Here is an 18,235-nt window from a genome sequence, read left to right as displayed (position 1 = left end):
TTATTGCAAATCTGTATCCTCAGTGAGTTTCAGTTACTCTAGATCAGGGGTGTCAAACTGGTGGACTGCAGGCCGGATGCAACATACGCAGGCCACGCCCACCCCAGTTTCACAAAGGGGAAAATCGTCGCGATACATCACATGACAGCAATATGACGCCACGAGTTTGACACCATGCTCTAGAAAGACCAGATCAGAAAATCAATTCCACAGAAATGCTGAAACTATTTTTATTGTGATTGGTTATAATAAGACATCTATAGCACACTTAGATTTATCATAAAAACTCTATGGCTGAGAGCAAGTCAAGGCTTCCAAATCAACAATCACTACTACAGGTGCCTTTATAAAAACCTGCATACCAATATTTTGGGTCAGTTCCATTTATGGACCATAATTCCCCTTGAACTCTGAAATAACCTATACATCCAGCAAGCCAACTGAAAGTGACAAAGAAGCAGAGACAAGTCACTAAATCATCAGCCACTTTGCTACTTTCTTGCCCTTTCCATACCAGTATGGAGAAAGCCATGCCATATCCATGTATTGCATTTTAGACATGCTCGGTTAACATATCATTATAGAAACAATATACATTATTCAGATTATATAAACTTATGCACACTGATATCTGCTCAACATTTTACCTGTTTATATACCATCATATTTTAAAAGGCAAAGCCTCTTTAGGGTACATTTCCCTTCAAAAACCTAATAGTTTGGAACAACTATTAAATACACGTAGATGATTGGACTTCTGTAACAGGTCTGAAATTCTATGCTCATAATTACAAGAAATATTATGGGCCATTATAATCTAGTTATTCTTATCTTGCAGTTTTCGGTGCATGAAGTAGAACATATCATTTTGGCTTTACAGAGTGTAAACTTCTAACTGAAAAATAAAATGTATCAATACTTAAAATGAAACATGAAATAATTGTTCCAAAATATTTCATCAATAAGTAAATACAAAATGCAATATTTAAAGTTATGGGAAGTGCCAAAATACAGATTTGTCTTGTTTTATGCTAGAGAAATATTCCCTGAAAATTTGCATGAAGAGAATTCAAATAAAGCAAGTCACTGATCCAATGGAAAAAAGGAAGTTTTGGGGTATAGTGCCAAATTTTATAATCTAAATGCTTTGACAAATGTGCTCATACATTTTTAGAGTCTTACTCTGAAACACTACATATTCAAACATGTTTTCTTCCTTGTTTCATGTCCTTTATATGAACAGTGACAACATTTTCTACAACTGGATTTATAGTATTATCACAGACAAAGAGGTAGAAGGTACTATAGCACTACAAAATTTAGCATTCTTTGTAATGTTGCAAATAATAAGGATGTTTCCAACTTAATTATTCTAGCACTTCACTAGTCTCAGTACAACATAATATGAGCGTTATTTGTTTCTACTGTTAGGAGGTCTTTTTCCTTTTGAATAAGAAGATTGGACAAGATCTTGATGGTTATTTTAGCATCATAGTAGCAGCGATAACTATTTCAAGTACAGTTTTGATCACAAGAAATACTGGAATGTTTCCAGATCTTTAATACTAATTGATTAAGCTGGCATAAATCACACAATAGTAAAAAAAAACATTTTTTTGCCTAAAGCAAATCTTTGATGAAAATGATCAATTGTAGGATACAGATTTACAGAAAGCAAGGGGACTATTTACAAAGCTTGACAGCTGAAAAAGTTAGTAATAACACTGACTGAAAAACCTGTGCATGAAGCATAAAATACTGCAAGGAAAAACATTTATGCACAAAGTCAGATTCAAATTCAAACAAACATGAAATCCATCTAAAGCAATTACTAATATGGAACAGAATGAGCGCGGAATTCATTACTCACTTGATCTCTTCCTGATTTATGTGATGTCATATGGCGTTCAAGTTGTGTTCTGTATGCAAATGTGTAACTGCATAAGGAACAACTAAAGTTATCTTCATTTTTTTCATGGCGATATTTTATGTGTTCTTTCAGAGAGGTAAAACGTTTATACCCTCTATCACAATAAGGGCATGTGAGTAGCTGCGAAAATGCATCTGGTGTGCCTGAATGAGAATAACAAAGTATTATTTTGTTGATCATTATTACAGTCATTCTATTTCAAAATTGGCTTTTTATTTTCATCAGTTCACTTTTAGTCAGGACTAAGTGATGGTAAAACGTATCTATCTATGCTGCACAGATATATTCAAGTTTCCTGTCATTTAACTCTGTTTAAAAGCATAAAACAATCTTTTGCGGGTCAAATAGAAAAATTACAGATAGTCTATGTCTGCAGGAGTGATGACAGCTGAATAACTACCTGGTCACCTTCTTATACCATTCTCTATTCTGTATTTCTTCTCTAACAGCTGGATACATTGATTTCAACTACTATCACACTTTCAAGCTGTTGTGAAGAAAAACTATAAGGACACCTTATTGAAGCATTGTGGTGGCACAGTGGTTAGAATGAATTATTGCAGGCTAATTATGCTCACTGCCAGCAGTTTGAATCTCATAGGCTCAAGATTGACGTAGCCTTCTGTCCTTCCAAGGTCAGTAAAATGAGGACCCAGATTGTTGGGGGCAATATGCTGACTCTGTAAACCGCTTGGAGAGGACTATAAAGCTCTATAAAGTGGTATATAAGTCTAAGTGCTATTGGCATTATGGTCAAAATTGACTTAACGTGTTACTTAGCAAGATATACTTGGGGCAAAACTCCTGCCTGATAGGGCCTGGTGACGAACCTACTCTGGCTCCTGCTGCAATGCCTGGATAGGCAGATGTTTTTATGAATGGCTAATAAGGTGTTTAAATGTGAGGACAACAAAACTAAAGAACCCAATCACCTACTTTGCCTGTTAGAACAGCTCCATTCTACAGTGATTTAGAATCAAAGCTAGGGAACCAGAAGAGATTTCAGTTGTGGGGAACACAAATGTCATGTCTATATAATTTTCTGCTTCATGGATGAGTATTTAAATCAATAGTGGGAAAAGATACTAGGTTAAGAAAAATATTAAGAAAAATTTTCTTTTGAAAAGTTTATCTACATAAGCTATAGCAATAGAACTTAGACTTATATACCACTTTACAGTGCTTTACAGCCCTCTCTAAGTGGTTTATAGAGTCAGCATATTTCCCCCAACAATCTGGGTTCTCGTTTTACTTCCACAGAAAGATGGAAGGCTGAATCAACCTTGAGGCGGTGAGATTTGAAATGCCAAATTGCAGTCAGCTGGCAGTCAGCAGAAGTAGCCTGCAGTACTGCATTCTAACCACTGCACCACCACTGCTCTTAAAGTAGGTTTCAAGTAATTTACCACAGGTAGTTCTTAGTTAATGGTGACCTTTTCAGCTGTTTGAAGTTACAACACTGAATGAGTGGCATCTATGACTGGTCTTTGGAGTTCAGCTCATGTGGTCATGAGATTGTGATCCAGCTGTTTGGCAACTGACTCATGCTTATGATGATTGCAGCGCCCCACTCACATGATTGTCAGTGAATGGGAACCGGCAGGCAAGATTGCAAGTGATCTGATACGTTGCTTGCATTCTTCCCTATCCCTGCCCTGATGTACTTGTGAAGTGCCTTGAGGGTCCAACATGCATTCTCCCCTGTCTGGTAATAGGCACCTACCTCTTAGCCTGCTTGCAAACTGCCTGGGGCTTAACAACATATTGTTAAGCCTGTTACTTAACAACAATTCTCGCTCTAATGATGGCAATGAGGAGTGCTGGAATTGATTGTTACTAAGAACTGTAGTCATGATATGCTTTATGACCATGTCACTTAGCAACACTGCAGTCTCAGTTACCATTATTAAACTATCTGTGTTGCTCTTATATAATGTTTCTTTATGTAATGTTATTTTCATAATACCTCATGACAATTTATTACTATTTCATTATCACATCCATACAAGTGCTGAATTTTTAGTGAAATGTACAAATCATTAATTTTAACAATACCCAAAATATAGTATTTGACTATATAAGTTATAGGCCTATAAGTTATATGCCTATAACTTATAAGAACCTAATAACCTCTCTCCTTAAATTAACCAAGGGAAACAGGGCCCTAATTTTCACCAAAATATTGGCATTGATAGACATAGAGTTTCCAAAGCTAATTTCTCAAATTAAAATATATATCAAATCTGAAATTTATTATTCAGTGGAGTGTAAAGCAAATCAGTTAAGCAGTTGGTGCAAGTAAAGAGTTAAGCACTGAAGCGAGAATGCTAGTTCATGATAGACTGAGAAAAAAAATCTGAAAAGTTGTGATTATTAATTTTCTACTTTATACTTGTTTTATCACAAAGTTGGATATTAAACAAGAAGAAAATGGGAGTGGAATGGGCAGAAATAGAGTGTTCTAGTAAATGTGGTGGAAATTTTCTTTTTGCCATTTCTCCTTCTATCAAACTTGATTCTTGCTTTTCAAAAAAAGATCTTTTTCTTTTCCAGATACTTACCGGATCATTTCCATCTGATTTTACTCTATCCAATTTTCACTAACTGAATTTCTCATCAATTCTTTCTTCAGTGTTTTTTGTTTAAGGAAAATTTTGAGTCCTCTGGGGATTCTATGACTTCAATATTTTAGGCATGTGTAAAGTATGTTTTTTCCCCAAAGCTAGCTGCTTTTTTTTCTTTTCTTTTCTGGAATGAGCACTGTAATAGAAACAGTATATATATATTTCAAACAGGTATGTGTGTGCGCGCGTGTGTGCATATAAAGGGGAATTTTATTCATGTCTGTGTATGTTCACTTATTTTCACTAATTTATGTATAATTTTACAGAAACTTCTTTTCTCTACAGTGTTGATTGTTGCTGGAATTGAAAACATGACCTCAAAGGATTGCTTGTTAGATATTATAGAGATACAATGCTCTCACAGATGGCTTATATAGCTTTTTTTTCAAACTTGGCAACATGTGTGACATGCTGGTTTGTGTGGGAATTCTGGGGGTTGAGGTGCAGACATTTTAAAACAGCTAAGTTTGAAAAACCACTGCTTTAGATGCAACTTATTCAGCTCTTGCTTCTAATTTCCATCATTTTAAAAATTACAGACTTGCTTCTAATTACACAATCTTAAAAATTTGCATAAAGCCAAACAGGGCTTACCATTTTCATCCTGACCACAAGCCTCAGGTGTACCTTGATGTTGTTCCTCCTCAGGAGCTTCAGGGTAAATAACTGCTGTATCTTCTTGTTGCAAAAACTCTTCAACATTCGGGTCATGATTTTGTTCATTTTCTGCATCAGAATCACATTCATCTTTTACTAGAAACGAGGATTGATAATATTCTGTAATTATTTGTATTATGTCTTTATAAGTGGAGTGCTCAAGATGATGAATAAAAATTAGGGTAAAGTAGCAACAAAATAGGTTTTAACATTGAGCAAGAGTGGCTGTGTGTTGTGTGTAAAAAAAAATCAAGATAGTGGCCATAATAATGCAATCAAAGCGATGTCCCTTTTTAATTATACCCAACACATGTTAAAAAGGGGAGGGGCTTCACTTGCATGGTTGTGGCTGACATCTTGACTTTTTACCTCCATTGTGGATACCCCCAGCAAATATGATAGCTTTTACCAACCTCGGACAAGTTTGATACGTGTAAACACTGAGATGAAAATACAGAGGTGGATTCTGGTAACCAGTGTTAAGATTTCAGTATTTTACCAAGGTTTATTTTAGCATGCTATAGTTGGATATACAGATCACTTCTAAACAATCTCCATCATATTCTCTACTTATACCATCTTAATCTTTCCTTTGACATTTGAAATATTTTAAGAAACACAGATGCAATAATATATGTAGAGCTCTGGACGAAGTTCCCCATCCAAAAAAACCTTTTATTTTTTGACAAATATGATCCTTTTACCCCAAATAACTTATATTTTGCAAATATTCAATGGTACGTGGTATTCCAAACTATTTCAGAGAGTAATTAGGTGAAATTCCAGATGAAAAGAAATAAAAAGTCTGAGTTTAAATTCTTATTTTAGCTTTATAAACAAGAACATGTCAAAAAGAATAGAAAAACACAAAATGACTCAGTAGCATAAATTTAGAGAAAAAAAAGAAAGAAAGAAAGAAAGAAAGAAAGAAAGAAAGAAAGAAAGAAAGAAAGAAAGAAAAGGAAAAGGAGGGGAGATTGAAGAAAGATCCTAGTTAATGTTGAAAACTAACTAAAATTGATGCCAAACTGGGCAGGAAAATAATTGCTTTATCAATTATGTATAAAAAGCATATTTTCATAGAACTGTGCTTCATGACTAGTTTGCCTCACTCTGAATAGGGCTTTATTTGATAACATTATTATCACCCACCAAATTTAATTAGATATGTCAAAATTTTACCACATTTTCCAGCAATGTGATTTAAGTTTTTTTTTTTAAAGTCAAAGTAGCACCTGGATGTAGTACATGGCTGAGGATATAATAAAAAAAATGGAAATCAGTGAGAAATTATTTTAGGCTGTTCCAAAGTATAGTATTTGTCTTCAAAATTTAAACAACATTCAGCAAGATCTGTATATTAGACATGTATTATAGTATTCATAATTTCATTTTGAAATGAAAGATTCAGTGTATTATCCATTTTTAAAATATTTATATTTGAATTAAACAGGGTTTTTCCTTTAAATTGCACTTCCAGAGGGTAGAATTATTTTTAAAAATCATTTGTTTGGACATAGTGAAAATTGCAAAAGGACCTAATTAAATCCATGAGCCGATTTGATGGAGAGGATTTTTGTTCTTGAAGGTATCAGTCAAGTGGGAAAAATCTCTAGACTATGGAAAATCGACCTTTCAAAAGGAAAGCAAATTCTCTTGCCCCACCATGATCTCTAAGTATAAATATATGAAGAAGACATTGTCCCTGTAGAAATCCCATTTGATACTGGTGATGCCTCACTTATACACACACTCACACACATATATGTACAAGTGAGGCATCACCAGCATCAAAGGGGATTTCTACAGGAACAATGAACTGTCTTCTTTCTGCCTCCATCCTGGAAACAGGGATCCCTTGCTTATAGTAGCACAAACTAAAAACAAACTTTTAAATTTGCCATCTGAGAGTTTCTTTTGAATTCCCCAAGATGTCATCTATATTGTAATATAGACATAATCTATATTGGCATGAATATATATTTTTTGCAAGAGGTTTCAAGATGCACAGAAATTCTAGATGATAACATAAATCAAAGACATACTGTATGTCACTTACTCCAGAGCTATGATATGCTGTTGATTTAAAATCAACTGATTTTAAGTACATGGCTGAAGACAAGTCTAAATAAGAAGGGTAACTGTTACCCTTGCTTTGGCTCATAATCTTGCATTATAATCTTACAACAGAACCCAAATCAATTCTTTATCCGCTGTTTTGCTAAGAATAACAGCCAAGAAATTGCAGAGGCACTGCAGTCAGGGGAAGTAGCTGCTGTGCATAATTTATCAGCAACACTTTTAAATTGCACTATTGGGAGCCTAATCTGGTCATTTTCAGTAACTGTATATCCATAGTTTAAAGCATTAAGTGCAGTGCATGTAGAAAGGTGCCAGACAGAAAAAAAGATGGGGAGGAGAAGATACAATAGTGGAAAATAAGTAATTTCCTTTTTTGAAAATGCATAGTTGTACTAAGCCAAAAAATATTGTAAATACTCAAAACAAAATTAAGGAATCTGATGACAATACCTGGACATCCAGATTCATCTATCTGAGCTTCAGGCCCCAGGATTTCCTTTGCTTCTTTTTTACCTGCAATATAATAGGATACAAATGAAGACCAATCCTTTACTTAACTTATTTACTTGAAATCATCCGAGTCACACAAATAAATATTCATAATACTGTAATATGACATTGTTGCTTTTAATTGAATTTCCACAACCACATTGTAGAAAAATGACACACACACACCAATATCATTTTTCTGTATTATATGAATAAATAACAAAAACACGTGAACATATTTTACAGAATTGCTAGAGAATGAAATAACATTGAAAAATGCCTATCTTATGTAACTTACTTATCTCACTTCAAGAGGAAATATCATGGTGAAAGCTTCTGATGAAAATCATAATAATTAGCTACATTCATAGATTTTCCTTCAGCTATTCCTAACTTTCAAGTCTCTTAGAAATCAAAGTAATTTGGCTTATAAATTGAATCCAAATATTTAAGTTTTGGTACTCTCTATTCTCTGTCAGTACTAGTTGATAGCCTCCCTATTAAACTCTGAAAAAAAATCATGAAAGATACAGTGGGGCAAAAAAGTATTTAGTCAGCCACCAATTGTGCAAGTTCTCCCACTTAAAAAGATGAGAGAGGCCTGTAATTGGCATCATAGGTAGACCTCAACTATGAGAGACAAAATGTAAAAAAACCCCCAAACAATCACATTGGCTGATTTGAAAAGAATTTATTTGCAAATTATGGTGGAAAATAAGTATTTGGTCAATATCAAAAGTTCCTCTCAATAATGTGTTATATATCCTTTGTTGGCAATGACGAAGGTCAAACGTTTCCTGTAAGTCTTCACAAGGTTGGCACACACTGTTGCTGGTATGTTGGCCCATTCTTCCATGCAGATCTCCTTTAGAGCAGTGATGTTTTGGGGCTGCCACTGGGCAACACGGACTTTCAACTCCCTCCAAAAGTTTTCTATGGGGTTGAGATCTGGAGACTGGCTAGGCCTCTCCAGGACCTTGAAATGCTTCTTACGAAGCCACTCCTTCATTGCCCGGATGGTATGTTTGGGACCATTGTCATGTTGAAAGACCCAGCCACGTTTCATCTTCAATGCCCTTGCTGATGGAAGGAGGTTTGCACCCAAAATCTCACGATACATGGCCCCATTCATTCTGTCCTGTACATGGATCAGTCGTCCTGGTCCCTTTGCAGAGAAACTGCCCCAAAGCATGATGTTGCCACCCCCATGCTTCACAGTAGGTATGGTGTTCTTTGGATGCAACTCAGCATTCTCTCTCCTCCAAACATGACGAGTTGTGTTTCTACCAAACAGTTGTATTTTGGTTTCATCTGACCATATGACATTCTCCCAATCCTCTTCTGGATCATCCAAATGCTCTCTAGCAAACTTCAGATGGGCCCGGACATGTACTGGCTTAAGCAGGGGGACATGTCTGGCACTGCAGGATCTGAGTCCCTGGCGGCGTAGTGTGTTACTGATGGTAGCCTTTGTTACGTTGGTCCCAGCTTTTTGCAGGTCATTCACTAGGTCCCCCCGTGTGGTCCTGGGATTTTTGCTCACCGTTCTTGTGATCATTTTGACCCCACGGGGTGAGATCTTGCATGGAGTCCCAGATCAAGGGAGATTATCAGTGGTCTTTTATGTGTTCCATTTTCTAATTACTGCTCCCACAGTTGATTTGTTCACACCAAGCTGCTTGCCTATTGCAGATTCAGTCTTCCCAGCCTGGTGCAGGTCTACAATTTTGTTTCTGGTGTCCTTCGACAGCTCTTTGGTCTTCACCATAGTGGAGTTTGGAGTGTGACTGTTTGAGGTTGTGGACAGGTGTCTTTTATACCGATAACAATTTCAAACAGTTGCTGTTGATACAGGTAATGAGTGCAGGACAGAGGAGCCTCTTAAAGAAGAAGGTACAGGTCTGTGAGAGCCAGAAATCTTGCTTGTTTGTAGGTGACCAAATACTTATTTTCCACCATAATTTGCAAATAAATTCTTTCCAAATCAGCCAATATGATTGTTTGGTTTTTTTTTTACATTTTGTCTCTCATAGTTGAGGTCTACCTATGATGCCAATTACAGGCCTCTCTCATCTTTTTAAGTGGGAGAACTTGCACAATTGGCGGCTGACTAAATACTTTTTTGCCCCACTGTATTTTCATGTAAATATACTACATTTTGGCAATTTGTACATTAATAGATATTGATACATAATATGTATGTATGTATGTATGTATGTATGTATGTATGTATGTATATATATATGTATGTATGTATAAATGATAGCCAATTAAAAAAGAGATGGTTGCAAATGAGATCCTACACAGATAAATGATTCACATGTTCCATTTGACTGGGGTCTTTAGGATCCTTAACTCTAAAAAGAAAAGAGTCTTTAAAAAACCCTAGGATTGTAAGGAAGGATTCACTGCTGGTAAATGGCATATAAGCAGCACAAACCAGTACTGAAATATTATTCACAGAAAATCAAATTTTAAAAAAGGAACATCTGACTTCTCTACAGGAAGCTTCTTTAAACACATAAAGAAGCATTTGCTTCAGTTATATATAACACATCTGACATTACTGATCTATAGTAATTTAAAATTGTATCTGAAAATAGTAATGGGAATAAGGGTACTTCAGTATGAAGAGTTTGTTTCTGCGAAAATTTGCTTTATTCAGCAATTTTATAAAGAGTCCAATTCTCTTGCAGTAAGCTCATTATTATATTTGTTATAACTACACAACCCCAAAAAAATCTAATAAGAAAGCAATAAGTAGAACAGGAGAAACAAAGGATAAGATGTATACTGAGACAAAACGAGGGGAGTTCTCTCTGAGAAAGATAGATTAACATATTAGGCACCCTTTCTTCGGTGCTTGTTGCTAATTTCCATTTGTTACTAATTTCCTTTCTGCAAAAGAAGTCTTTTCCCCAATATAAGGGCTTTTTTGAGATAATAAACAGATAGAGAAAGTAGTGCTTACTTTTGTATAGTTATTACTAGGATCAGGCTGAGGGCCACAATTTTCTTATTATTCCAACGTAGTTCCTAGTGTGATTAAGCAACTATTATCTCAAAGAGATCATTATCTTTGCAAAGGGTGGCTACTTGGTAAATACAGTATATATGCATTCACTGAGAATAGAAGGCCTATGGTACCTAAAAATTTGATTAAAAAAAATAAGGTAAAGGTAAAGGTTCCCCTCGCACATATGTGCTAGTCATTCCCAACTCTAGGGGGCGGTACTCATCTCCATTTCAAAGCTGAAGAGCCAGTGCTCTCTGAAGATGTCTGTGTGGTCATGTGGCCGGCATGACTAACGCTGAAGGCGCACAGAACACTGTTACCTTCCCACCAAAGTGGTCCCTATTTTTTTACTTGCATTTTTACATGCTTTCGAACTGCTAGGTTGGCAGAAGCTGGGAGAAGTAACATGAACTCACTCCATTACGCAGTACTAGGGATTCGAACTGCCGACCTTTCTAATCGACAAGCTCAGCATTTTAGTTACTGAGCCATCACATTCCAAAGGTAAAGGGAACCTTTACTTTTACCCTTACCAAAATATCTAATGATAATAACCTTCAAGGCCAATTCTTCCCAAATGCACAATTTTAATCTTCTTACGAGATTTCCCAGACTAATTGGACCATAGACTTAGAGGAAACTGGGCAAAACGAGTAGAGGCATGGCTGCAACACTTTTTTTCTCAGTCTATGGACAAATCAGGATTGATAACAGCCCTATGGTAGCACCTCCCGCTCCCTATCATGGAGAATACTGAAGTTCTATGAATAAGGAAGGACAATGCGATGAATAAGGACAGTGAGAAAACTTCATAGGAGCTGCATTTTGCCACCTTTCTTTCCACTGTAGTATTAGTTGGAACAGAGGTACACTTGCATATTCAGTGAGTTTCATATTCTCACTATTGATTACTGATATTATAATATTTGTGAATGTGTTTTGAGGAACAAATATCATTAAGCTGAATGATAAAAGATCTATAAACAAAGCTTGTGCTATCAATTTATGAACTGTAAGAGTTTGAAAGATTAAATGACAATTTATAGTAGGGCATAAATGCCTGTGCTACACTGTTTCTAAAAGAGGTTAATGCTTTATTTCTAAGTTTATGAAGAGATACATTTCTTGATACCCACCTTCATCTTCCCAGCAACTGTTTGTACTTCCTTCTTTTTCATTATGTTCTGGTAATACTGCATGGTCTTTTGGCAAATCATCGTCTGGCACGCTATTATCACAATCGGTTCCATCTACTACACTTTCTTCTTCAACAATGTGCAATTTGTCTTCATCATCCGAATCTGAATTTGTTTCTACAACATTATTGTAACTGGTAACTGCGGAGATATAAGGAGAAAAGATCAATGCATCTACAGTTCAGGAATGATTCATTGCTAATAAAAATACTGATAATAAAGTATAACTACTACACTGAATTCAGCCCTCATTTTTAAAAATATTGAAACATACTGTAACTCTTACTGAGGCAAGTAAATATAGTATAATCTTCCTACAGGTGTGATGTACAGTAGTTTAATGTCTTACAGGTCTAGTAAGTAAGTAAGTAAGTAAGCAAGTAAATAAATAAATAAATAAATAAATAATTTTGTCATTTTGTCTAGAGATGAGACCATTCATTCAAACATAGCTCCATACCAACTATCTTCTTGGGGAGAATTTGGGAAAATTCTTATAATCTGTCCTTTGTTAATATATGCTTCTTCTAAGTTCATAATTTGCTATATGAACTCCAGAAAATAATATTTGTTTAATCAACTAGAAAAAATAAAATACACTCAACTTTGTTTGTGAGTTTACTCTGGAAACATCATTACAGGATTATATTTTGTTTATTTTACTTTTTAAAATGACTCTATCCAGTACATTCTGAGTAGTTTACAACTGCAGTTAATCGTAAATACAGACAACCCAGACTAAAAACAATTTGGTAATAGAAATACACCCGTTCTTCCACTCAAAGCCTGGGATTTGACTGCATCACTAATCAAGGAAACTTCCACTTTGTAGCATTGATGATATTACTTACTTTGGTAACAAAATGTCTGCAAGAAAACTATTAAGCTCAGAGAGCACCAAGAACTTCACAGTTCAATCCTCAGCTATAAATATTCTCTTCTATCAAAACTTGCACCTATTCATTCCATAACGTACTCCACTATATGCTACAATCAGTCAGCAATGTTCCGCCATACACTGAAGCCTTGGTACTCAACCTCTTTGAAACTCGTTGAATTTGGTACTCAATGCATTTTGGTGTGAAAATTTTGTCCCGGTATTCATTGTTTTTTTGGTACTCAATGAACAAACTAGAACTTGTCATGTTGGCTGACTACATTATTCCTTATGGGAAAAATGGTTTAGTACGCATCATTTTTGGTACTCATCACGCCTCTTGGAACCAATTAACAAGTACTGAGATATGGCTGTAGTTATATCGGACAAATTGATCAATGTCTACATACAGTAAACAGAGATATCAATTCTAAATTGGAAATACCAAACATAGTGAGTAATATTTCTATTCCCCTGGATATTCTGTGATTCTGTATTCCTCTTCTCAGCAGCCACACACATATATTATCATATTCTAAGAAAGGAATATGATAGATAAAACCTGATATCACAACAACTTTATTAAAAAAAAAAAAAAGTAAAAGGTAAAGGTTTTCCTGTCCAGTCATGTCCAGCTCTAGGGTGCAGTGCTCAACCTCTGTTTTTTAGCCAAGGGAGCCAACATTGTGTTAAGATATTTTCCATAGTCATGTGGTCAGCATGGCTATATGCCAAAGGTGGACGGAACGATCTTACCTTCCCACCAAAATGGGACCTATTTATTTACTTAATTTTGAATGCTTTCAAACTTCTAGGTGGTGAAGAGCTGGGGCAAGAATGGGAGCTCGCCCCATTGCGCAGTATTCAGGTTTCAAACATAGGTTCTCAGTATTAGTATTGCACTATACAGTAGAATTCAATATAGTTACTGCCCTGGAATAGAAGCTGTTATTCAGCCTATTTGTCCTTGTTTTTATTATCCTGTACCGTCTGCCAGATGGTAAAAGTTCAAAAAAGGGTGCCCAGGATGAGATGGATCTAATATGTCCAGCTCTATTTGTCTTTACTATTGGCAATACAAATGTTGAATGTCTGTTTGTAGAAAAGAGTTGGATGAAGCTCAACTCATATTGTAGAAGCTGAATTTTGAGAAGACAGAAAAACTCTGTCAGTGTTCTTATTAGTTCTTGGAAACAGCTGTTAAAACTATTTTGGAGCACCATATCTTTGATCTCAAACTATAGTACATATGCTATCATCTCTTATCAGTTTTGACTATTTTGCTAATTGCTACCATACAGTGCATGGGTGTCAAAGTCAAGGCCTGCAGGCAAGATCCGGCCTGCGGGGTGCTTAGATCTGGCCCACGGGGCCACCCTGGAAACAGCAAAGGACTGGCCAGCGGCGCCTCAGCCAGCAAAAATTGAGCTTGCAAGGGCCGCACACAGTCCCCCAGAACTCTGTTTTTGCTGGCATTGCAGGAGGCTTTTCCAGCCGAAAACAGCTCGGGAGTTCATTTTTTCTAGCAGAACACTTGGGCCACCACAGATTTTCCCCCCCCGACATGAGTGATGTCATGCTGGCCACACCCACCCTGGCAACTTGAGGTCAAATACATGCAACCCTCAATGAAATCGAGTTTGACACCCCTGATATAGTGACAAGCTTTATTATTGTTGCTGATTCCTTTGATATGGTTGGACTGCATGAGGGCCACTTGTAAGATACTGGAAGTAGAGAAATGCAAAATTCAAGCCCCGGGTTAGCTAAGTGAAACTTCACGTGCAGCAGCAATGGACAACCACTGACTATCCAGCAGCCATACAGTTATTAAACTGCAACTCTCAGGATCCATCACCATTAGCCATGTTAGAAACTGCAATTAGCAATATCAGAGTTACATGTATGGTATCTACCCTACATTCTATTTAATGTAGTAATCCTTGAATTAAACCCCTGGGAAGTCCTGAGATTCCAGTAACCTCTTTTGATGCCTGGGATTAAGATCTTTTAATGATGCTTTGAGTCAGCCAGCAATAGAAGCGCATTATGTATGCATAAAGCAAAAGGCCTCTTCTGTGGTGGACCTCAGCTGGAATACACTGTATTCTTTAAGGAATTTGGACAGGCAACTTCACAGCAATCTTTTCAATACTGGGTCAAAATATTTTTAATTGCCTGGTTTGAGGTAATGAAGTTGGGGTTGCTGTCTGCTCTTTTCAAAAGTTGCACTGAGGCAAATTTTGCCCTGCCCCTTCCTAAAGCATTCCATCCATCAACTGCACTCACATGTATTCCAGTAGGTGTTTCAGCTGCTGGCTAATTAAGCCACACCCTTGTGTTTGCAAGCACCTGCTGAAATCTAGAGGCAGCTTCATCCCACCCAATCTTTAACCTTACAAAGCAAAAGCTAAATCAAAGGGGAAAAGAGGGTATATGTAGTAGGAAAAGTAAAAGCAAACAGCTTACAGAGGAGAAAGTGGAAGCAACATCTGGCAGAAATTACAAGTAGGTAAGAGGACTTTCATTCAACTGCCAGGGCAAAAATATATGGTGACCAGCATATCTGGGTAACAGTTGTTTGGAGCTTTGTCTGGAGCTCAGCAGCAACCGAAAAAGGAGCAACCACACTAAAATAGCACTTCATCCCATCTAGTGTAAGAGTGTTGGGGGGAGGGGGAAAGCTACTTTAAAACTTTGAGAAGTTTTCTTTGAATGGAGTATTAACAAATTTAGTATTAAAGACATAATAACATAGTCTCAACAACTTGCAAAATCTAGAAAGGTAAAGTTAAGTTAAAGCGTTAGCCTATTGTTGGGAGGAAGGTGTGTGTGTTGTAGTACAGCATGGTGTATAGATTTGCTACACTGTGGCGAATCCATTCCTTGTAAAGCAAAGAACACCATGCCTTTTATTTATTTAAAGCATTTCTATGGTCTCTTAATTTGAACAATACAACTCTGGTGTAGAAAAATAATTAAATAAATGCAAAAATAAAAAATAAAAATGCAAAAAAAAGAAGAAGAAGCAAGTAAATAGAAATAAAACAATTAACTAGTCCTCAGAAACTCAAATATAATATTCCACAAGAGGGAACTCTACTTATCCTGACCCAAGTAAAACAGTTCTAGTGTCTTTAATTCCTCAGACTTCCTGCTGTTTATTATACTGCTATATTGTATTTATTAAAATGATTTAATGACTTATATATCACCAGAACATTTTTGAATTACAATTGTAAAAAAAACCAAATCATCAGAATTGCAAAACCCATTTTCAGATAATTAAAATGGTATCTGTTTGTATATATATTCAGAAACAGTTAGTTACCTATGTGACAAGTAATTTGCCTGTTGATTAATTCATATTTTATGAGAAATAACACACATATTGTGTAAATACTAAAAGTAGTGAAGAATGCTTACAACAACAATATATCTTTATATTTTTGTTTTTGAAATACTGTCTTTCAGTTCAGGGATATACACATTGACCTGATTGATGTAATACCTTACAGAACGATTCTTCAGAACCATACATCTTTTAAAAGAAGAACTAGACACTATTAGAAGCTTCTGGACTTAACACATCTATAAAGTTCAGTCTATATTCAGAGGAAGATTTAATGTGAATTAGAAATACAGATCTAGAATCAATTTTCCTAATAAAGGATAACATTTTTCTAATTCTTTTTATGAACTGCTGTATCTGTCCATGTACTAGGTGGGTAACGTTCCATTATGTTATCAAAAAATATATACCTGGTTAAAATATCGTTGTACCTCATGTGTAAGGAAATTGTACAGCTTAGTATTTCAGTAGTATTGTATAAATCAGTACTACAGGGTTTTCAGCATGTAATATTGCAGAAAATATACAATTTCATCTGGATAAATAATAAGGGTTATTTAATTATTCTCTTTCGAACAGTGTATTACATGGCTGAGATGGATGAGCTCCTTACATTTCCACATGTAGGCTACATTGGACCACTGATTGTTGTGCAGAGCTCCTGGCTTCTATCACAAAAGGTATTTCTGTGTGAGTGTGTATATGAAATTACAGTTGAACAGAAAAGTGAATATCATTAAAAAAAAACACCTTTAAAATACAAAGATAAAATCTACAGCATTAATTCAGTTTTGTTTTGTTTTAGCTTCACTGTTAAAGTGGGATTTTTCCAGAAATAATTTATTTATAGTTCCTTATTATTCTGATTAAATATACATGAATTTGATTTAAATCAATGATATCACAGCCAATATCTTAACTCTATCAAGCATAAATATTCCCAAATTTGTGTACAAATGCTTCAGAAAGCAGATTAAAAGCAGGAAGCTTGATCTGTGAGAATCTCATTAGAGATTCTTACTCTATTGAACAACATTAAGAAATCAACTGGCATAATTTTTGCTATGATTGTGTGCAGCAAATCACTTTTGTACAATTAGTAGTTATTACTAGTAATATAATGAGAAATCAGAACTACATAATGATATTCTTTGGCTTATTTGCAAAAAGTATCCATTACAATTCTAGAAAATAGAGTAAAAATAAAAAATATAGTAAATGAATCTGTCCCTGAACATCATTAAAACATTTTCTTGTCTTGTGTGATCTGAGAATAGATTTTTATGGACATATGCCAGTAAAGCTGTAGAGTAGAACAACTTCATAATGGCGATTGCTACAAAGTTTGCATAAGATCCCTGCCCATTTTTCTATTTGTCATCCTCTTTTCAGTTACTGCTCTTTCGCAATTTTCCTTTTTCTTGAAAACTTTTAATATCAATATCCCAGTTTTGTGTTTAGTCTTTTGGCTCTTGCTTACTTTGTTAATAGCAGATTCTTTCCTTGGTGTTGTTCCTGGCGTTAGGCCTGGGTGAAGGGAAAAATATCAGAATCTTTTTTTGCTTTCTTTTTCTATTTCTCTTGATCCAGTTTCTGAAGCTATCTTCAGCTCTTGTGGCCATTGTAGTTATTCCTTCTTCTTGTTTTGCAGTGCAGAGTTTTATGAATCAGTTGTTCATAAACTGGCAAGTCAACACCAATAATTATTTCGTAGGGCAATTCTTCAAAAATACCATCAGTGGGTTGTTGTTGTTTTTTTACTTTCAGACCTGAATCCAGATTTTAATCAGAAGACTTCTCTAGTTTCTTGAAAAATATTAATGATGGCCTTTGAATTAAATAAAGTCCTATTGCCAGAATATAAAAATTCTTCTGTTTTTTAACCTCTACAATTACAATTCCTTTTTAAGAGGGAATTTTGCTGTAGCATTGAATTAGTGGGGTTAGATCTCTTTTGGACGGCAGGCTATAACAGGCAATCTTTACTCACATTGTTCTTGCCATTCTGCTTC

The 18,235-nt window shown here is 35.6% G+C and overlaps 1 protein-coding gene and 1 long non-coding RNA gene across 6 annotated transcripts in view; one reads left to right on the top strand and one right to left on the bottom strand.

The window, feature by feature from the left end:
* Nucleotides 1–18,235, bottom strand: part of ZEB1 (zinc finger E-box binding homeobox 1) — an 88,028-nt gene that overhangs the window by 22,904 nt on the left and 46,889 nt on the right. For 3 of the 5 annotated variants that reach the window (XM_081971492.1, XM_081971495.1, XM_081971494.1), the window contains exons 2-5: nt 11,935–12,135; nt 7,744–7,806; nt 5,149–5,307; nt 1,871–2,073 (exon numbers count right to left, since the gene is read on the bottom strand). In XM_081971492.1, coding sequence (XP_081827618.1) covers nt 1,871–2,073; nt 5,149–5,307; nt 7,744–7,806; nt 11,935–12,135 — 626 coding nt within the window. Of the gene's footprint in view, nt 1–1,870; nt 2,074–4,491; nt 4,635–5,148; nt 5,308–7,743; nt 7,807–11,934; nt 12,136–18,235 lie in introns of those variants that run through there. The other 2 variants (XM_081971493.1, XM_081971496.1) reach the window with 2 other exon arrangements.
* LOC309381240 overlaps nt 15,183–18,235 on the top strand; it is a 41,933-nt gene continuing 38,880 nt past the window's right edge. Inside the window, exons 1-2 of the long non-coding RNA XR_014173526.1 lie at nt 15,183–15,383; nt 16,803–16,903. This is a non-coding gene — a long non-coding RNA (uncharacterized lncRNA). The remainder of the gene's footprint in view (nt 15,384–16,802; nt 16,904–18,235) is intronic.

This window comes from Natrix helvetica, assembly GCF_964273705.1.
Source record: "Natrix helvetica genome assembly, chromosome: Z".
Classification (NCBI taxonomy): Eukaryota; Metazoa; Chordata; class Lepidosauria; order Squamata; family Natricidae; genus Natrix; species Natrix helvetica.
The sequence above is the reverse complement of the archived record's forward strand: the minus strand, read 5'-3'. Positions and strand labels throughout refer to the sequence as shown.